The 19,362-nt window shown below is 44.2% G+C and overlaps 1 protein-coding gene across 10 annotated transcripts in view; it reads left to right on the plus strand.

Moving 5' to 3' along the window:
• Window positions 1-19,362, plus strand: part of AKAP13 (A-kinase anchoring protein 13) — a 186,842-nt gene that overhangs the window by 166,980 nt on the left and 500 nt on the right. For 5 of the 10 annotated variants that reach the window (XM_018069671.2, XM_018069677.2, XM_018069673.2 and 2 more), the window contains 20 exons: window positions 785-852; window positions 1,342-1,408; window positions 2,524-2,662; window positions 3,633-3,748; window positions 4,305-4,451; window positions 5,098-5,348; window positions 5,956-6,081; window positions 6,186-6,303; window positions 6,835-7,083; window positions 8,780-8,856; window positions 10,213-10,394; window positions 10,482-10,564; window positions 10,936-11,115; window positions 11,848-12,012; window positions 13,134-13,202; window positions 14,115-14,185; window positions 14,709-14,753; window positions 15,901-15,951; window positions 16,307-16,756; window positions 18,529-18,841. In XM_018069671.2, the coding sequence (XP_017925160.2) occupies window positions 785-852; window positions 1,342-1,408; window positions 2,524-2,662; window positions 3,633-3,748; window positions 4,305-4,451; window positions 5,098-5,348; window positions 5,956-6,081; window positions 6,186-6,303; window positions 6,835-7,083; window positions 8,780-8,856; window positions 10,213-10,394; window positions 10,482-10,564; window positions 10,936-11,115; window positions 11,848-12,012; window positions 13,134-13,202; window positions 14,115-14,185; window positions 14,709-14,753; window positions 15,901-15,951; window positions 16,307-16,756; window positions 18,529-18,841 (2,967 nt within the window). The remainder of the gene's footprint in view (window positions 1-784; window positions 853-1,341; window positions 1,409-2,523; window positions 2,663-3,632; window positions 3,749-4,304; window positions 4,452-5,097; window positions 5,349-5,955; window positions 6,082-6,185; window positions 6,304-6,834; window positions 7,084-8,779; window positions 8,857-10,212; window positions 10,395-10,481; window positions 10,565-10,935; window positions 11,116-11,847; window positions 12,013-13,133; window positions 13,203-14,114; window positions 14,186-14,708; window positions 14,754-15,900; window positions 15,952-16,306; window positions 16,757-18,528; window positions 18,842-19,362) is intronic. The other 5 variants (XM_018069676.2, XM_018069680.2, XM_018069674.2 and 2 more) reach the window with 4 other exon arrangements.

The following is a 19,362-nucleotide window of genomic DNA, read 5'->3' on the forward strand; positions in this document are numbered from 1 at the left end:
AAAAAAAAAAAAAGTAGTTTTAATCGTCCTTTCCCAGAAATCTGCTGGCAGAGATCATGGGCAGACTCCAAAAAACCACATAGCTTTTGCTCTGGCGTGTAAGCAGCAAAGGCTGGGGTTTAAAGCATGATGGTCTTTGGACTGGTGGGTGCTGTGGTTTCCAACCCAAACGGTGTCTTCAGTGCAGTTTTCAGCAGGAAGTCCCAACCTCCCGGACATGGTCACCTGACACATGGTCCTGTTACTTCTTCTGGTAACTCTTTAGTAAAACCCTGTGGGTTTCTGTGCTGTAGATCTTGCCTGTGATGTCTGAGTTTGCGTAAATGAATTTTCCTGTCTTTTGGATCTCACAGTCCGTGTTTTGATGAGAACAGTATTTCTGTTCTCAGAGAAAATATTGACCCTACAATTGGTTTCTGTTTCCATCTCCTGCTTCAGCTTTCCACCTTACTTTCAGAGTAATAATGCCATCATTTTTCTTTCCTTTTTTTTTCTTTAATTTAAGACCCACTGGTTAAGACCCCTGGCAGCTCAACCTTGCATTGATTTTTAAACAGAATTTCCTGTTAAATTCCTTGAGGAAATCTTATTAACAAACAAAAGGCTAATTATCCTGGAGAGGAGCTTGTCTCTCAGTATTTGTAGCTACTCGTGTAAACCACAATGATACTTGAAAGTTCTAATTCTCAGTTGTGTAAATTAACAGTTCAGATTACAAATGGTGAAAACTGACCTGTTTTCTGTGTGGTTTTGTTTAATTGGTTGGGTTTTTTACTTTTGACAGACTGCAATGCAATTGTTCACAAAGGCTGTAAGGAGAGTTTTGCTTCTTGTGCAAAGGTCAAAATGAAGGTAAGAGAGTTCATGTACTCTACTGAATAAACAAAAAAAGTTTATGCAGATATATAACATCTTCTATTATATGTCACAAAGTTTCCAGCTTGTTGGAAAGAACTTCAGGCACTGTGCCCTACGTGAAAACTATTAAATATGTCGTTTATATAAGGAACACACAAAGTTTGTGCTTACCTCAAATGCAAGGAACCTGGTTCTCCAAGATAAATAATGTTTATACAAGTATGATTTTCAGTTCTCTTCAGTACTATCAGCACTTTCTCATTTTCCTATTTCTCCATCTGTTATTTTTCCCATTTCAATGGTGGTGGGGGAAATAAATAAATATATACATATATATATATATGTTTAAAAATACATGTACAGCCAAAAACTGATCTGTTCTGAGAGGATTCAGAAAAGCATAACTTTTTAAATTTAGTTATATGGAACAAATTACTGGGAAAAAGGAGGAAGAAATTACAGTGAAATTCATTTTTCTTTCAGCCACAGAGAGGGATGCTGCAGGCACATGATACCTCTTCGTTACCCACAGTAACCATGAGAAACAAAAGTAAGAAAACTTCCTTTCCCTCTCCTTTGGTCATGTTCTTAACTGTTCTGACAACTGCTAACTTGATATTACGAAAGATAAGTGTTTATCAAAGCAGGGATGAGAGCATCCTCTGCGTGTGGTAAGCAATATTTGAGATTTCAGAAGTTGTACTGAAGTTGTACAGAGTTCCTCTGCTTCTGCAGTGGCCATGTAGCTTTCAGCAGACGTAAAGTTATCTCAGATTTAAAATAACCACTTGACCGGTGTAGCTTGCTGATGCCTACAGCTGGTAAGACCACAAAATCTGGAAGATGCAGCCTGTGGAGAGGATGTTTATTCAAAATACATTTATTTTTGTTTTAATTAAATAGTCTTAGGCTTTGAGGTAGTCAAAATAAAAAGTTTAATTTTGAATAGGAGGAATGCTGACAAAGTTTTCCTGACTTTGCAGTACAGTGTGACCAAGGGTATAGAATAGGCATGAAATAGCCCAAATGGGGTTTTATAGTGCCATAATTTGATAAGTGATAGCTTGGAGATCTCTATATGGAACCACACTGCATGATACAGTTGTAATCACTGTGGTATTTATCAGAGATGTCACTCCAGAAAGCAGAAATGCATCTGAAGAAGGAAAAATCTGGAATTAATATGAAAGATTAGTTAAAGGTAATCTATAATGATAGTATAACTATAATGATAGTATAATGAAATAAGGATTATCATTTCTCTGTGGCACATACTGATAGAGAAACCTTCTCAAAAAGTCTGACCAGAAGCAGCAAGATGCATATAATTACAGGCCCAGGGGAGTGACAAAGCAACAGAGTAGATTAAAACATATGATTATTTATCACATAAAATTGAATTCAGTTTCCCAAGTATATGTTTCTGGACTTGCAGATCCCACCTAGGAATTTTAGGCGTAGTGCAGTGCAGTCAGTTCTGCACAGGGATCCATGTTCTTTCCTTCCTGTGGCTGGTTTTAACTGCTGAGATCCCCTGGTGATGATTCTAGAACAATAAGGAAGTGAATTTTAGTGCCTGGATCCTTTAAGTCATCATCACCATCACGGTTAGCAGCAGTTAAGGCAGTTACACGGCCTGACTCCTCTCTGACCCTTCCCTTCCAGGCTCGCAGCCCAAGGAGCGCCCTCGCTCAGCAATCCTTGCTCCTGATGAAAGCACTGTCACCTCAATGTTCAACAGCAGGAGATCATCACAGCAGCCTACGGCACTTTCTAAAAGTGTCTCGATACAGAACATTGCAGGGTAAGGTTTCTCCCTGGACACCTGATCCCCCGTGTGTTACCTGACGCTGTGAATGTAACGAAGTTCAGATCTCACTGAAAATAGATTCATGGACTATGATTTGTGCTAAAAGTACAGAAGAGGTTCACAAAGCCAGAAATACCCATGTTATGTGTGATACCTTCAGGTGTCTTCTGCACAATCAGATTGCCTGGGTTAGTTTAGTCATAGCATGAGTTCAGAGGAGTCTGAGTTGGCCTGGTTAGATTCAAGGCCACTTCATAGAGATGCTCTGGGATCCAGGAGGAAATTCCCTTGCCTTAGGCTGGATACTGTGCAAGCACACATTTGCAGCTCAGGTATTGTATTAACTTTTGTGTCCATGACAATAGGGGTGAAGGCATAGAGCTGCAGTCTGCCTGGTGGGTTTGGACTGCGTTATAAGTAATTAATTAAAAAAAAAAAATCATAGAAGAAAATCTAGTTTATGGTTCCTACCCTACCTGCATTTTGAGCAGTTCTACACATGAGGCAGTAGCATGGACTGGCATGTTCTGGGCAGTTTGAATGCCCTGGCTAGTCATGGTGAAATTTTTTCAGTCCATTTTTCTCATCTTTCTCAGAGCTAATGATAAGGACTCTTGTATAGCCTTTGGTGTTGCATTTTTTGCACTGCTTGCAGCAAGGGCAGTGAGGATGGGATGTGACTAAAATGGAAAGTAGTGGAAATGGAGTTATCCAAACCATAAAACCTCAGGTGTGATTCTTTATAGAAGAAGCACCAGCACTAAGAGCTGTACCTCTTACAGCTTCTTGAGCCCCAGAGGGTAGTTAGAAAACAGCTAACAAAAGCACATTTCTGTATGTAATCATGCAGTGCTCGCTTTTTTTTTCCAATTCGTATTTAAAATGCATTTCTTCTGGTTATTTGAAAGTACATTTGGCTGGTTTTTTTTATGTCATAAACAATATTGTACGTTCTGTTTTTCAGCAGAGTTGGGAACGATGACAACTTAATACACACTTGGAAATTCCTGTCGCAGTCAACAGACTCCTTACATAAAATCAGCCGGGTGAATGAATCCATGGAGTCACTGGTTGATGAAGGTAACAGATCCCCATGGCATTTATGGCAAAAGGAAGGTCTCAGTGCTGCTTTCCAGAAATACAAAATCCATTTTCAACAAGTGTCCTCCTTTCTAATGGACAATTAATGTGCATTTATTTTAATCTTAGAATATCAGCATGATAAACAAAGCCCCACATATTAATTACTTTAGCTTGTTGAATTGTGGGAAAACATTTAGAAGGTTTCAGTTACAGTTGAGTTACTTGGAATTTAGCTCAGGGAAAAACATTTCCTCTTCTACTGTGGTTTTTTTATCTGCAATGTTGTTTCATTGCAGCATTTGAATACATTATCTGAGCTAGAATTTGGTCTGTGTGAAAATGGCCAACTAGTTCTTTGCAACTAAGAAATAATCTTTAAAAGTGCTTTTCATAACCTTGTCCTTACGTGGTATATGATCATTTGTGTCAGGAAAGGAGAATGTGTGTGGTGTCTGTGGTGTGACAGACAATGCCTAAACCTAAATGAATAGACAGGAATCTCTAACAGGACAAGTTACCCACATCTTAATGGCACTTACATTGCTTTGTGAAGGAGCGGACATGAATGAAGGACAGCTCATGGGAGAACTGGAATTAGATTCCAAGCAGCTGGAGGCAGAGTCCTGGAGCCAAGTAGTGGACAGCAAGTTCCTACAGCAGCAAAACAAAGATGTTGTCAAACGGCAAGATGTCATTTATGGTGAGATACCTGCATCTTCATTTTTCACTTGTTTTAGATAGCTTCTTGATGTTCCCACATGCATGGATTTGGGAAACTTTAGGTCACTGAACTTTAGGTCAGGAAACATTGAGTTGGTTTCCTTAGAAACCATAGTTTCATTCTTGCAGTTCTTAGAAATGTAATGTATTCTGCGAAGGCTTTTTTTTTTGCAATTCCCATATCCAGAAGCCATGAAAAATTCCCAGAAACTGCCTCTCCTTGTTTGTCTGCTGATGACATTTAAACTCAGTTACAGCAGAGCAGGTAGCTGGGAAGTCTTCTCCTGACAGGTTCAGGAACCAGCCTCTGTGGCAAAAGGGCAGTATGCTGAGGCTGCCAGTGAGTTAGGAAGGAGCAGATACCAGGGCTGAAGGTTCAGACTTCAGTGTCCAAAGCTCTTTATTGTGAGATTCCTCTGCCCTGCTTTTACATGTGAAACTATTTCTCTCACTTTTTCTCTCATACATGAAGCTATTGATTGATGTTTCAATAGCTGACATAAAATTTTCTGAAACCAGAGAGAAGCCCAATTATGGAAGAGCTTTCTCCTGGCAGCTTTTCCTGGTGCTGTAACCCATGAACTCCACAGTGACCTTGGTTTTGACCTTGTCCCCATCCTATACAGAGCTAATGCAGACAGAAATGCATCATGTCCGCACCCTGAAGATCATGAACGATGTGTACAGCGCAGCGATGTTGAAGGAGCTGCAGTATGATCAACAAGTCATTGACAAGATCTTTCCCTGCCTGGAAAACTTGCTGCAAATCCACAGTAACTTTTTCCAGCGGATTCTGGAAAGGAAGAAGGAGTCATTGGCAGACAAAAGTGAAAAGAACTTTGTTATCAAGAGGATAGGTGACATCCTAGTGAATCAAGTAAGTGCTGGAAAATGCTTGCAGTTCTGAGAACACAGCTGGAAACCAGGCACTTTTCCTTCCCTCCTGTTTGTGCCTGTCAGATAATCACAGCTGATGGCACCTTTACTCTTCCCACATGTAAGAATCTCTGCCTCTGCTTTTTTTTAGGCACTTTTTGCTCTTTCAGACGAAGGTCCACTGTTGAAAATTAATTTAGTTCATTTTGTGGGAAAGAGAAGCATTTGCTGACAGGCACAAAACAGTCCGACTATAGCCTAGAGTGTAGGCAGGAGCTCACAGCAAAATATGCTCAGTGTGTCTCTTGGCTACGTTACTGACCTGCTGTTTAACTTTGGGTGGGTCATTTTACTTTTCTTTATCCGTGGTTTCTGCCTTCTTTTTGTCTGTTAAGCCCTGTGAGTAGAATCCTAAATTCTGCTGTAGGTGTGAACTCAGTAAATTCCCTAAATCAGCTCTTTTCCTTTCTGGAGATCTGCTTGCTTGATTAAGGATGCTTTGGACTAATTTAGTTTCATCAGATTCTTTTGAGAGGCTGGCAGGCACTGCTGGGATATCACACCAGGAGCTCAGTGCAGATTGGAGCTCTGTGTCTCATGTCTTGCAGTTCTCTGGTGACAGCGCCGAGCGAATGAAGAAAACCTACGGCAAATTCTGTGGGCATCACAACGAGGCAGTCAATTACTTCAAAGATCTGTACTCCAAGGACAAGCGGTTTCAGGCATTTGTCAAGGTAGGATCTGGTAGGATGGACATAGTCAATGGAAAAAGCATCTCCTTCCTGCACTGTGGTGACTGTTTTGCTACAGAAATTAAACTTTCGCCTTTATTCCTTAGAAAAAAATGAGCAGCTCCCTGGTGAGGCGTCTTGGGATTCCTGAATGTATCCTGTTGGTAACGCAGAGAATCACAAAGTACCCTGTCCTTTTACAAAGGATACTGCAGTACACCAAAGGTAGGGACCAGTTCCATTATTCTAACTGTGTATTTGTTCATCCAGTGTAAATTTTTCTGATCCTTTTCAGCTGAAGCAGATTCTCTTACCAGGTAATCCAGTCATTGTTGTCTTGTGCAGCTGTAACGAGATAACTCAGTTCCATATCTACATTTAGGATTAGTTGTTCAGGTACCTTGATTTAGTTAAGTCTGTCTGTAGCTAATTATGAAGCAACATGCTTAGGCTCCAAAGTTTCCCAGCTTGCTTTTTTTGTGGTAATGGCTAAAATATGTGATTAATTTGTGTATTTCATCCATACTCACTCATATGCAAAGTATATTGGAATAGTCCCCAACCTCAACCACATATATGTGAAAGGTTTTGTGAAACTCTCCTTAAGGGGAAAAAATGCATCCTGTCTTATTTAAATATTACAAAGTTATAATGCTGGAATTTGAGAGGGAGAAGAGGAAGGAAGGAAGTAAAACTGGGAAGTTAGACTCCACAAAGATGAAGTGAAATCGAGGCCTCTCTGTTTCTTTTTTAAAGAAAACGAAGTGGAACATGAAGACTTGACTCAGTCATTAAACCTCGTTAAAGATGTGATTGCTGCAGTCAACAGCAAAGTCAGCAATTATGAGAAGAAAATGCGTCTTGGTGAGATTTACAACCGGACGGACAGCAAGTCCATCATGAGGATGAAGAGTGGCCAGATGTTTGCAAGAGAGGACTTGAGGCATCGGAAACTCATCCGAGATGGGCCTGTTTCACTAAGAAGTGCAGCTGGACGGCTAAAAGGTGAGACTGTCCTGCCTTCTGCTGACGCAAACTGTTCAGGAGAGGCTCTGGTGTCCCTGCAGCTGCCTCTTGTTGGGTCACTGTTTTCTTGAATTGCTTTTTGTTTGTTAGGTGGAAGTAGTTTTTTTTTAGGTGCTGTGCACTGAAGTTCTCCCCTGAATTAAACACTAACTCTCCCAAGGAATCCTTCAGCTGGGACCATGGCAGCAGTAAGAGCAGACAGGGCTGTCTCTCAGGCTTGGCAGGAAGGCTGGGTTTTCCTTCTCCCCTTCCAGCATTAGCTGATTAAATTACGGTCTGTGGGCAAGAACGGGGACTGGGAGCCTAGTGCTGTGCTGTGCAGGGAGGCAGTGATAACATAGAATTCCATACAGGGTATGATTTATTTCGAGGTTTTGGAAAGAGGAAGTTTACAGATGATTTCTAGGCACCCGAGACTACTATTGCCTTTAGATGATTGATGAAGCAAGTTATGCTGCTGTTGTGAAATCCTGTGATAAGCACTGGCTCCATTTGCATTTCTTAGTGATAGAGATGCATAAACATGTCTGTAGTGCAAACTCCTAGGGAAAGCAGGTCCTGCAGGCAAGCTGCAGACCCAGGGAGAGCAGCTTGTTCTTATAGTCAGGCTGCTTTGCAGGATTTTAAATGCAGCACAGAGACTTAGAGGAAGAACGTTTCTTAGAGGGTTTTAGTATTTCCCCTCTTGCAAAGTGCACAGAACAGAGAAAAAGAGAATCAAATGGCACCTTTTGCAAACCTCACAGAGCTTGGATTTAATTTTGCAGCTTTGCTTAAAGTTTCGTGGTTCTTTTCTCTGGAATGGATCCTGTCTTCTGAAAACAGAATGGAAGGATTTACCCATGGGATGATTTAACTTTCTGGTTTGCTTCCTCTCTGTCACAAGATTTCCCAAGTACATTACACAAAAACTCTTTGTACCGAAGGGTCTGGGTGGGGCACTACACTTGGTAGTTGCTGTGCAACTTTATGATATGTCATTAGGAGACTTGGAAAGCTGTATGTGCACTCTGGGAAAAGACTGATTTAAAAGCCTCTGTTGGCTTGAGGTTGTGCTTCCTTCTCCCATGAAAGAAAGCCAGGTCCTGTGTCTCACACAGCCTCTGTCGGCTCCCCTCGGAGTCGACAAGAGTTGTGTTTGTCTGAGAGCAGAATTAGTGGTGGCTCCTGAAGTCAGTATTTCCTCGGAAAGAAACTGCAGCTGACAAATGTTGTTATTGCATGATAATTTACACTCTGCAAACCACTCATCAAGAGAACCATAAAACCCAAAACTTCCTGCGCAGATATTTTGCTCAAGGGCTAAAATATTGATTGTTTGAGAAAACAGAGGTTCTATTGAGTAAACGTCTCTGGCTTTCGCTGTTATGCCCACGTCTTAACTGCTAGTGAGCATGTGGCAGGAGGGGAGCACCCCTGCTCAGACAGACGAGAGCAAATCCTGCAGGTTTTCCAGGCACTGATTTGTTCTGCTTAATGCAAAGTCAGTTCTGAGCTAACCTGACTTGGCATCTCCAGGAGCTGCCCCTGCTTCTCCTGCTAACTGGGAGGTTGATCCTGCTTCCAGCATTTGTAAAACCAGCCCTGCTGCTCCCCAGCACTGATGTTATTACAAGAAATCTGTTTTGGGGTGGGTTGTGCGGTTATACTTACTGTTATGCTGCTTCTTTTGCAGAAGTCCAGGCTGTTCTCCTCTCTGACATGCTCGTGTTCCTTCAGGAGAAGGACCAGAAGTATGTGTTTGCCTCACTGGTAAGACTTCGACCTCTTCTCCTTCTTCCTTTTCTATGTGAGAGACCCGTGATGTGTGTTGTGCAGCAAAGCCAGCCATTTGTCTGCTAAACAACTCAATTTTCTTGCTCCCAACATTTTTGTTTGCTGAGCAGACTCCATTCTTTCTGACAGGAAAACATGTCTTCATGCCCCACCTCCCCGTTGTGCAGTGCCTTGGCACAGCTGATAATTGGCCTTGAAAAGCTGCCTGTCACTCGATACACTTGTGCCTTTCAGTTTGTGCACATGGAAGCAGTGGTTGGGGCGGGAGGGGGCAAGGAGATAATGCAAACATTGTAAAAATGAACCTTAGCAGAAGGAGATGTCCTAATACATTGTGGGCTGCTGTGGGGGATGGTGAGGTGAAGTGCAAGTGCAGTAAATTCAACAGAACAGCTGGAAAATAAACGTCAGAGAAATATATTTGTAATGCACAAGAGCAAAAACACTAGCATTTGAGGGCAGGCCCCTGAAAAGGGCTGGGCACACTGACCTGCTAAAGAAAACCTATTGCCTAATGGAGTCTGTTGGGCTGTACCTTCCAGGCATGGTCTAGACTGGCTAAACCTTGTGACCTTTCCACTCTTTGAGCATTTTGAAAGCTGTTAATTTGTTATTGCAATTCCACCAACCCTCTGCACGGGCTCAGTGCCCTACACAGGAGAAGCTGATTTGCACACAAGTCCTGCTAGTGGACCTCTACCAAATCACCCCACTTGTAGCAACTGGTATAGTGCACAAAGGGGTTGACTCGTGTGCAGATGACACAGCAGCAAAGGGACGTTGTAACCCAGCAGGCTGATTACACAGATACCATAACACACAGTGAACAGCATCTTACACACCAGTTCTCACACAGGAGTCAGCTGTGAGCTTCTGAGAACAGCAGAGGTTTTGTGGCATTTGAAAACAAGATGTTATTCTATCCTAGAGAGAGATCATGAAGATACTGTGTGTGAAGCAGGCGCTAGCAAGCTGCACCAAGTGTAAGGAGCTGTGATATTAATGACAGGGAGAGCGTGGGCAGGAGGAAGTGAGATCAGAGCAAAATATGGTAGAGTTTACAAAACCACAAAGTCAATTCTAAATTAATTCTTTGTTGAAGTGGAATGAGGTGAAATTGCTTTTCCTGCAGAACTGTCGGAGGAAAGCAAACCCTTCCCTGTTGTTTGACCCCATTAAAATCATTTATTTTTTTTAATTAGCCAATAGGTTCAGAAAATGTTTACAGCCTGAGAGATGTAGTGCTGTGGTTTATTGGGACCTTTTCAATGCTAGTTTACACTTGGAAAGTAGCACTGTTCACCCTCTTCACCCATTTCTTTCCATCTGAAGGACCAGAAATCCACTGTGATCTCTCTGAAGAAGTTGATAGTACGGGAAGTGGCTCATGAAGAGAAAGGTTTGTTCCTGATCAGCATGGGCGGAAAAGATCCCGAAATGGTGGAAGTCCATGCCAGCTCCAAAGAAGAACGTAACGGCTGGATACAGATAATTCAGGACACAATGAACACCATGTAAGCTACCCAGCTGTTCTTGGGAGGCAGGTGGTGCACATGGTTGTGTTCCTGTGATAATCAAGCCTATCCCTGTCTCCTGTCCAGGGATAGAGATGAAGATGAAGGAGTCCCTTGTGAGTCTGAGTTCGAAAAGAAATTGTCTGATGCAAAACTGAGAGGACTGAAAGGTAAAAAATCCTGCCTGGGACAGAACTGGGGAGTGGTTTTGGAAAAATGTACAGGAATTTTTGATTTGGGTTTTGTGGTTGAACTACAATATTTTTTAAATGAGTGAAAGCCGTGCATCCAGCAAATAATTGTAATCCTGGTTTGTGGCTCACCTTCCCTGCATTATTTTTGTTCTGAACCTGCTGGGTGCCAGTACTGTGCATGGATTGTGCAGGGCATGGTCATACTGTGTCAAGAGTATGTGCTGCCAAACCCAGCACATACTGTCAGGTTCCACTAGATGGGGCCAGTATCTCAGGAATCGCTCAGGTTTCCTTGACGAAGCTTTTATTTTCTGTCTTCATCTCTTGTTTTCTGTTCACCCCCACAGAACAACTTCAGCAGAAGGATAAGCAGATCTTGCTCTTGCTGGAGGAGAAGACGAAGATCTTCCGGGACATGGCAGACAGTTCTGTGCAGGAGGAGATGCCAGGCTCCAGGCTGCTCTTCAGAGCCAACACAGAAGAGGCTCCGAAAGGAGAGGCCATTATGAAAACAGCAATAAATGAAGGTGAGCCAGTCAGGTGACATGTAAATTACAGTAACCAACAGACCCTTCAGCTTCAGTGAAAGTGTCAGTTCTCAAGCACTAGTCTCGCAGGGGAAGTCTTCTCTTTGTCAGAATAGCAGCACAGATGAGGAGATAATGCTACTCACGATATTGTCTCAGGGACAGGTCATGAGGATCAGGAAAGGAAGCAGATGAGTGTTGAAAGAAGGCAGAAAAATCAGCACAGAGAACAACCACGCATTGAACCTGCTTTGGGGTCAGGAGCAGCACAGTATTTATCCTTGGCTGAAATTTGGACCATCCAGGCTTTTTGCTGTGCTTCAGTCTCAGCAAGATGTAAGAGTGGGGCTTGGGTTCCAGCAGGCACTTGTGATGCCTGCAAGGGACAGTCAAGTCCATCAACAAAATCAAGGGTAGATGGAAACTCAGTCAGCTTTCCAGTGTGATTTTTGAAGAGGCTAAAAATTATAAGATGCTGTTGTCAGAGCATATCAGGTTGCCTGGAGGAAGAGAGGGAGGTGTAAGCTGTGCAGAGCTCCAGGAATTGGAGTTAATGGTCAGGCAGACTGAGTTTTTGCAGGAGCAATGCGTACTATTCATACCATTGTCACAGAAACACAGGCTCTTGGTCCAGCAAAGTATGTGAATTTCTGACCTGAGCTCAAGCAGTGATGAAAATAGCTCAGAAGCCTGAGATGGCCTTTAACAAAGACATTGTTGCTTTTTTATCAGTTGAACTGCTGCAAGACCTGGTGAACAGGAGCCTGGGCACTGCCCTTGGACAGCAGGTCAGCAGCACTGCCATGGAACAGGAAGGAGGAGTTGGCCCCGTCTCTCTTCCTAGAAGGGCAGAAACTTTTGGAGGATTTGACAGTCATCAGATGAACGCTTCCAAGGGTGAGTAGTTACGTGTGTGCACACCAGAATTTGTTCCTAATACATGTCATCATATCCTCTTGCTTCAGAAGGACTTCAGCTGGTGATTTGGGTTTCACAGCTCCTCTCCAATAATAGTTGATAGATTAAATCACAGATTAGGAGAAAAGTCTACGTACAGGTAGAATGATGGTAGCTGAGGACCTGTGGCTACACAAGGATTAAACATCTAAACTCTTCACTCCTTTCTCTCTGTGTTCTCTCTAACTCATCCGTACTCTTATACTTATGTGCCACATGGAAACATTTGGCTTCTTAATAAACTAGTTTCTTCGTGTTATTATTGTAATATCTACAGCTCTGTTCTTTGTTCTTCACTTATCTTCCAGCAGGAGCCTGGTGCTGTTGCATTTGCAAATGGATGAGGATATTGCTGAATCAAACACCTTCTCCCCTGTCTCTGCTCTCTATGCATTTGTTTTCCACCTACAACTGCATGTGTTATTCGTGCAATTAAGTCTCTCCCAAAGAAATGTGTGACTATTTATTTCAGCTGCATAGTTGGCTGCTTCCCAATGCTCTCTTTCTTTGCCCAAGTCATCAGAAACTTCCCTGTCCTCAAATTCCTTTCTCTGTGGTCTCACTCACACTCCCAATACAACCAGTTTTGCTGTGCTGGTGTCTGTCTCAGCACTGGGATCGTTGGACCTTGTCTGACCTCCTGCATTAAAGGAGCAGTGTTAGCTCCAGACAGTCAGACATGAGAAATATGTAGAGGCTTTCCCAGCTCTATTGGAAAGCTGCAAAACCCTTCACAGGCCTTGTCATCATAATGACAAATATATTCACACCGGAGGGGTTTGTTTAGGGTTGTGCCTCTCTGTTGCAATGATGAATGGGGCAACCTCAGGCTGTTCATTCCCCAGCTCTAGGTTTTCTGTAGAAATACCCTCTTTTGAATTAGATTGTAATTCAGTAGTTGTAGGGTCTTGGGAGATTTGGGGAAAAGAATGCAGGGCCTGTTTGTTCAGCTGAAGACCAGGAGGTATGAAACCTGGCATTCACCTCCAGTTCTTCTGTTCACAACCTGTGAAACCTCGGGCAAAGCTTATAACCTGACTCCCCTTCGTTCTCCCCTCCAGCAAAGCAGAAGGGAGGTGTTTCCTCCTGCAAAGAGGTGGAAGGTCCCAGGACGTGGCGCAGGAGAGAAGGTCTGTTAGGAGGACTTGAGGGTCAGCCTTTAATAGCAAAGCCTGCCTGGGGGGTGGGGGGGGAGAGTGCCTTTGCGCTAGGTATGGTGCCTTTCACATTGATGCAGATTCAGGTGTATGTAAAGTTGTTTATCATTAAAACAGTGGCAGTTGGAAGGTTACCACTGCAGGTGTGGGTTTTCCCCATGGGCTGCATCTCAGCTGGCAAGAGGAGTACAGGAATCTTGGCAAGAGCTAGAGGATGGAAGGTCTGTGCCACTCCTTTGCCACCCCTGAGCAGAAGGGCAGCACAGGGGTAGGGTTACAACCCTCCTGTCCCCACAGGTCAGTTCAGTCCTGCTTGGGAGCACTGATATGAGTCTTCCAGGGGGAAGTTAGAAAGAGAAGTCCAGGTTTCCTTTAAAGATCCAGGTTTCTGATAACTAAGATCAATGGTAAATTGCTGGCATAGAATTACACAGGGTGTCACAGAGCAGTATCTGACCCAGATGTAAATTAACTTGCACAAGAGAGGCATTGAAACTATACCTGCAATAATAGACCCTGATATGATTCTGTTATCATCCTCCATCTGCTCTTACTCTGCCTCATGTCTTCTCAGCAAGTATTCTGTGGTAGTAGATGGCAGTGCAGGGGCTAGAAAGAGCACCAATTTATAGCAGTGTGCTGAAATTATCAGCACATTCTCTGAAACCAAAGTCAATCTTAATCTAAATTCACATCCACTTTTTCTGGTAGTGCTGACGTGTTCCGTATATTTAAGGAGCAAATGCATTTAGTTAAAGTGTCAGTAGCTCTGTGTCCCCTTTTCTGAAACATGTGTTTCCTGTATTAAATTTCTCAGACTTTAGCAAGTTCATCCATGGTTTAGGATGTTGAATAACCAGTGTCAATGCTGGCTTCTTCCTTTAGGTGGAGCGAAAGATGAAGGTGATGACGCTCAGGACCTTCGAAGAACAGAATCAGACAGCATTTTAAAGAAGGTACAGCTTGGTTTATCTATCTGCTAGCACTGAGTTCAGGTTGCAAGAAAGTGACAATTCTAGTCTTGAAAAATGCCTAAATTTCTTGACAATTACATATGTCCTAGTAAGTTAAAAATAAAATAAAATTGGAAGTATGCAACTAAAACCACTTTGCTGTAGCTAAAATCCTGACTTGAAAACTATTGCAAATCACTTTTATTCCTCAGTGGCACAAGTTATCTACCATCTGTCTGCAGAACAGCCAAAGCATGTGTTTAATTATGCATCATTATTGAAATTATAAGGTCAACTATAACCTTGCACCTATTCTTGCTGCAGATCAATCTATCACATAACTACAAAATGTTACCTAATTAATATTTTATTGTATATGATTTTAACTTGCCTAAAAAACAGTGTGTGAATTCTCCCAGAATGAAAGGTGGGGGGGGGTGTTTAATGGGTACGTCATTAGTTCAGCTAATTACATTTGCTGTGATTTCTCATTGTCCTCATATTAAATTTGTGATTTTTATCATAGGGTGGAAATGCTAATCTGATGTTCATGTTGAAAAGGAATAACGAGGTAAGAATTGCTCAGCTGTTTCCTTCCTTTAAGTGGGAAGAGAATTTGTCTCAATAGGTGATAATGTAGAAGAAAACACATTTCATTTGCTGAAGCGCATCTAGACTTTTAAATACGTTAAGCTGAACCCACTGTGTCATTTATTTGTTTAACCTTGAATGTTCAGACAGGGAATTCACTGATTGTCATCTGCTTGCCAGCAGGATGATATGTGCTGATTATAGGCAGCAAGGGTTAATTACCACCAGGATGCACAGGGCTGTATTTATTGTGCATCTGCAGACAGAGAGAGTTTAATTTTATGTTGCAGGTGCAGCGAATTGGGGCAATTAGATTTCTATTCTCCCTTTGATACACATTCATAACTTCCAATTAGCATTAATGGCACAATAAGAAGCAGCTCTCTTAATACTGGCTATCACATCACTACTGCAAATACTGCAGTGGTTTTTCTTCTTAAAATAATTGTAGGATATGAGAGATTCAGAGAAAATTTTAGGTAGGCTAGATTGGGGATAGGGCATCAGTCCAAAGTAGGTTGCTCTGTGTTGATTCACAAGGTGTTTGCATTTACCTGTATTTTTGGAGAGCCTCCAAGAACACACCTGCTGCTTTTGTGTGCCTGCTGTAGTGCAGCTTTTCTGTCCAATGGCGGTAGGACTTGTAGGGGTCAGCTGATGGAGAACAGTACAAATAGTCCACATTCATTTTAAGATTTCTAGGGTTTTTTTTCACCCCTTGAAGTTCTTTTCCTGAAATTTTTAAGTGAATTGTTGGGTTTCATCCCAATTACTCTGCTTGTTCTTGAGCAAGCTGATGCTGTGGGAAATGGTTTGCAGTGACAAACTGGGACTTCTCATGAAGGCTGTGCCACTAGGTACTTCTGCAGATGTTTCTTCAGCTGCTGCACTGACAGCTAGGGAAAGGAGGGAGGTGATGCCAGGCACCTCTGGGAGATGTCCAAGGGATGTATTGGTGTACTGGGGGACGATGCAGTCATTGCAGGAGAAGAGTGAGGAAAAGGAAGGTGCAGAGGGGTGGGTGTACAGCTTGTCAGACCACAGTGGGTCACAGAGGGAAGGAGGGTGCTGTACACCTGCCCCAGCACCCAGGGAGATCTAATAGCAATGCTTTTGTTTTCTCGCAGCAGGTCCTCCAAACCATTACCAGCCTCCATAAGTTGCTCAGTGCTTTGCAGGTAGGCTTAGCCCTTCATCCTGCTTCTGCTTGCTGCTTGCCCGAGCTGCCAGTCATGCTTCACCCCTGTCTGCCCTTCTCCTCTGCCTGTCACATCCCTGCATGGCTGGATACTCCACAGCAGCGTGCTGGGAATGTTGGAATGAGCTGCTGCCTAAGGGAACCAGTGCTGACCTGAGTTTGGGAAGCTGCTGGGGGAGATGCTTTTCAGCATCCTCTGGTAGCCCAGCTGTAAGGCAGCAGCGCTGCGCTGTGAGTTTGGTGGGAGATGAAGGGGTTCAGTACAGCACCCTGGGGTTTTCAGGGATGGGCCTCTCCTCAGGATGCTGTAGTGATTTCTGTGCCTGCTCTCCCAGGGTGTTGTGCTGCAGCAGGACACTTACATTGAGGACCAGAAGCTGGCTCTGAGTGAGAGGGCTCTGACCCGAAGCTTCTTCCGGCCGACCTCGCTGCTGGAGCAGGAGAAGCAGCGCAACCTGGAGAAGCAGCGCCAGGAGTTGGCCAACCTGAAGAAGCAGCAGACACAGCACCAGGAGGAGAGGCGGAGGAGAGAGAAGGAATGGGAAGTCCGGGAGAAGGAACTGGCAGAGCAGGAGGCCCAACTGGCCCAGCGTGAGGAGCAGGTCCAGAGAAGGTGGCAGGAGCTGGAGCGGGAACGAGAGGAGCTGCAGATGAAGAAAGCTGCCTACCAGCTCGACCTGGAGAGGCTTCGCACGGCACAGAAGCAACTGGAGAGGGAGAAGGTGCAGCTCAAGCAGGATATGGAGCGATTATCTCAAATGCGGCAGGAGCCTGACCACAACCAGGTAAATGATGCCAAGGGCCAGGCTCCTGGGGAAGCAGAGCCCTGCAGGGAGCTCCCAGCCAGCTCCTGGGCCAGCTGCATGCCTGCAGGGATAGACTGGTGCCAGACCAGCCCTAGACACGGGGGGCCTGGTATTTCAAACTGTCTCTTTCCTTGCATGTGATGTGCAGAGCTGTGTTTCTTGCACCTCTGTGTTTCTTGCACCTCAGCTGCTGAGGCACTGCCAGTGTTGGTGCAACGTGGTGTATTTGGGGTGCCCGGCCAGTGCTGAGCAGCAGGGGGCTACAACAGCCTGAGTTCTGCCCACTTCTGTGTGCCATATGTTGGGGGATGGCAGAGAGAAGGTGGCTCATTCCCAGAGAAGATGTCCTAGACAATCTCAGAAGGCTGATCCTGCCTGACATTGGCCTTCACCCCGTGAGGCCTGAGCTCTGGAGCGCAGTCAGGCAAAGGAGACGTCCTTTGGAAACAACCATAGCGTTGTGGGTTACCTGCACCCTCCAGCTGTCACAAAAGCCCCTTGTGAGGCTGATAACTGCAGGACAGGGCTGTTTGCGTGCTGACATCCATCTGCAAAAGCATTCTCAATATCTAGCAAAGAGATGGGCATTGCCCCTGTCCTGGAGAGACTGGGCACCTGCAGTCCAGTTGTGGCTCAGTGAGCAAAGGTCCCTGGCTCTGCTGAAAGAGCCTTCTGGTGCCTGGCTGCCCACAAGCACAAAGAGAGCCCCCACACAGATCCTGCTCTGTGCATTTTTCAGCAAGCTGGGGTTTATTTCTTTATAGCTGTGCAGCAGTCTGGGGGAGGAGAGCAAGCATCGTTGGCAAAACATGGGCTGAATTTCATCCTTAAGCCTGTTGATCGTTTGTTTGTTTGTAACTCACTGATTCTGACTGTAATTAGCTTAGAGCTGCAGCAAAATTAGTTTATAAATGTTGGATTGCCAAATGGAAATGATTTTGGGTGCCTGAATGGACTAATTTTGGAGCAGTGAGCTCTGAAAAGCTAGCTAATCACCAGAGGAGGGCCTGCTCCCTCCCACCCAGTTCCTGATCAAGCCAGAAGTTTTCCAAGCAGCCAGTGAAGCTGTTCCAGCATCAAGCACACGTAGACATGCGAGGGGCATGGATGCTGTGGGAGGGGCTGAGAAGTAAAATGCCTGCAAGGCTTAGGGGATTTAGGAGAAGGAAACACCTTTTTGAGGCAGGTATCTTACTGACATTGCAGAGCTATTAATAGAGGGTTCACTGAGGCTTTGTTGGGCTGTTGTTTTGATCTTCCCTTTGAATGTGCAAGCTCAATTACATCCTGAGACAGCCGTTAGGAGAAAAAAAAAATTGGGAAAAATGTTGTTGCTTTCATCTTTTGCTTGGGAAGGCTTCCTTTGACACATGCTGCTCTGGTGTGCTGGCGTTCCCCTCCCAGAGAAGCACACTGTTCCTTGGCCTCCTGCCACCATCTGTGTGTGCAAACGATGCAGGGTGAGTCTCGGCTGTGAGATCTTAGGGAATATTTGCCCTTGGCTTGTTGATACATAGCATAGTACATGTAGGAGCAAAAGATGGTGGAGTGTTACTCTTTATATGCATCGTTTTTTCATCTTAAACTGAGAGGGCTTTTCTCTCTTTGCTTTGCCTGGATGGAGACAATGTTTTAGCTGGTGAATGGGCTGGATGTTCACAAGAACAATCTCTGTCTCTATGAGTGGTCTGGGACACCTTTCCTATCCAGGTTCTCTGTTGCCTCTTTCATAAAACACTTTTCCTTTATAGGTTTCAAATCTACATGAGAAACTTGCAAGAGTCTCCTCCCAGTCCAGCATCGATGAATCCTCCAAGCAGAAGAGCCCTTCCCTTCCTAAACAAGGGCACTTTGATGCAGAACTGTCTGTCTCCCCCAAAAGGAACAGTCTTTCAAGGACACACAAAGAGAAAAGCACTTTCCATTTGCTTAGCACAACAAACCAGACTAACAAGGCAGCTGAGGAACAGACTCAGATGCCTACTCGCCTCTTCAGTTTAGCCAAACCAAAGGAGAAGAAGGAAAAGAAGAAAAAGGGCAGAGGACATCGCTCCCAACAGTCTGGTGAGTGTCAGGGGAGGTCACAGGTGTGTTTTCAGGTTGGTGAGCTGGCTGTTTTCCTTCAGCCAGCGAACTTGTGGAAGCACAATATCTAGCTTTAAATGTGGATGGTAGCATAGAGATGGAGAAGATCATCTGTGACAAGTGGAGTTCCCAGCTTGAAGTGATGATCTGTGGGCTTTTCTGCCTGTTTCACAGTCCCTGGGGTTGTCAGAGGGACACACTCTCCTCATTGCTTCTCCCCTTCCCCATCCCATCCTGAACAGCTTCCATGGGCTGGATTCTCTGTTTTATTTTTCAGCATGCTCTGCATCAAGGAGGAAAATGTCCTACTCTGGTGTCTGTGCTTTCAGGAGCTGCTGCTGGAGTGCTCCTGGCTGTTGCAGCTCCTGAGGCATTGATGTCTTCTTTAGCTCCGTGGTAGTTTGGAAGTGATAGCCACAACCCTTCTGATGGCCTCTCCCTTCCCCTCAAGCTGGTCTGTCTTACCTCTTGATCTGAAAAAAAAAAAAAAAATGCAGTTT

The sequence above is a fragment of the Manacus vitellinus genome, unplaced genomic scaffold (genome assembly GCF_001715985.3).
Source record: "Manacus vitellinus isolate BGI_N305 unplaced genomic scaffold, ASM171598v3 scaffold_16_pilon, whole genome shotgun sequence".
NCBI classification, from domain to species: domain Eukaryota; kingdom Metazoa; phylum Chordata; class Aves; order Passeriformes; family Pipridae; genus Manacus; species Manacus vitellinus.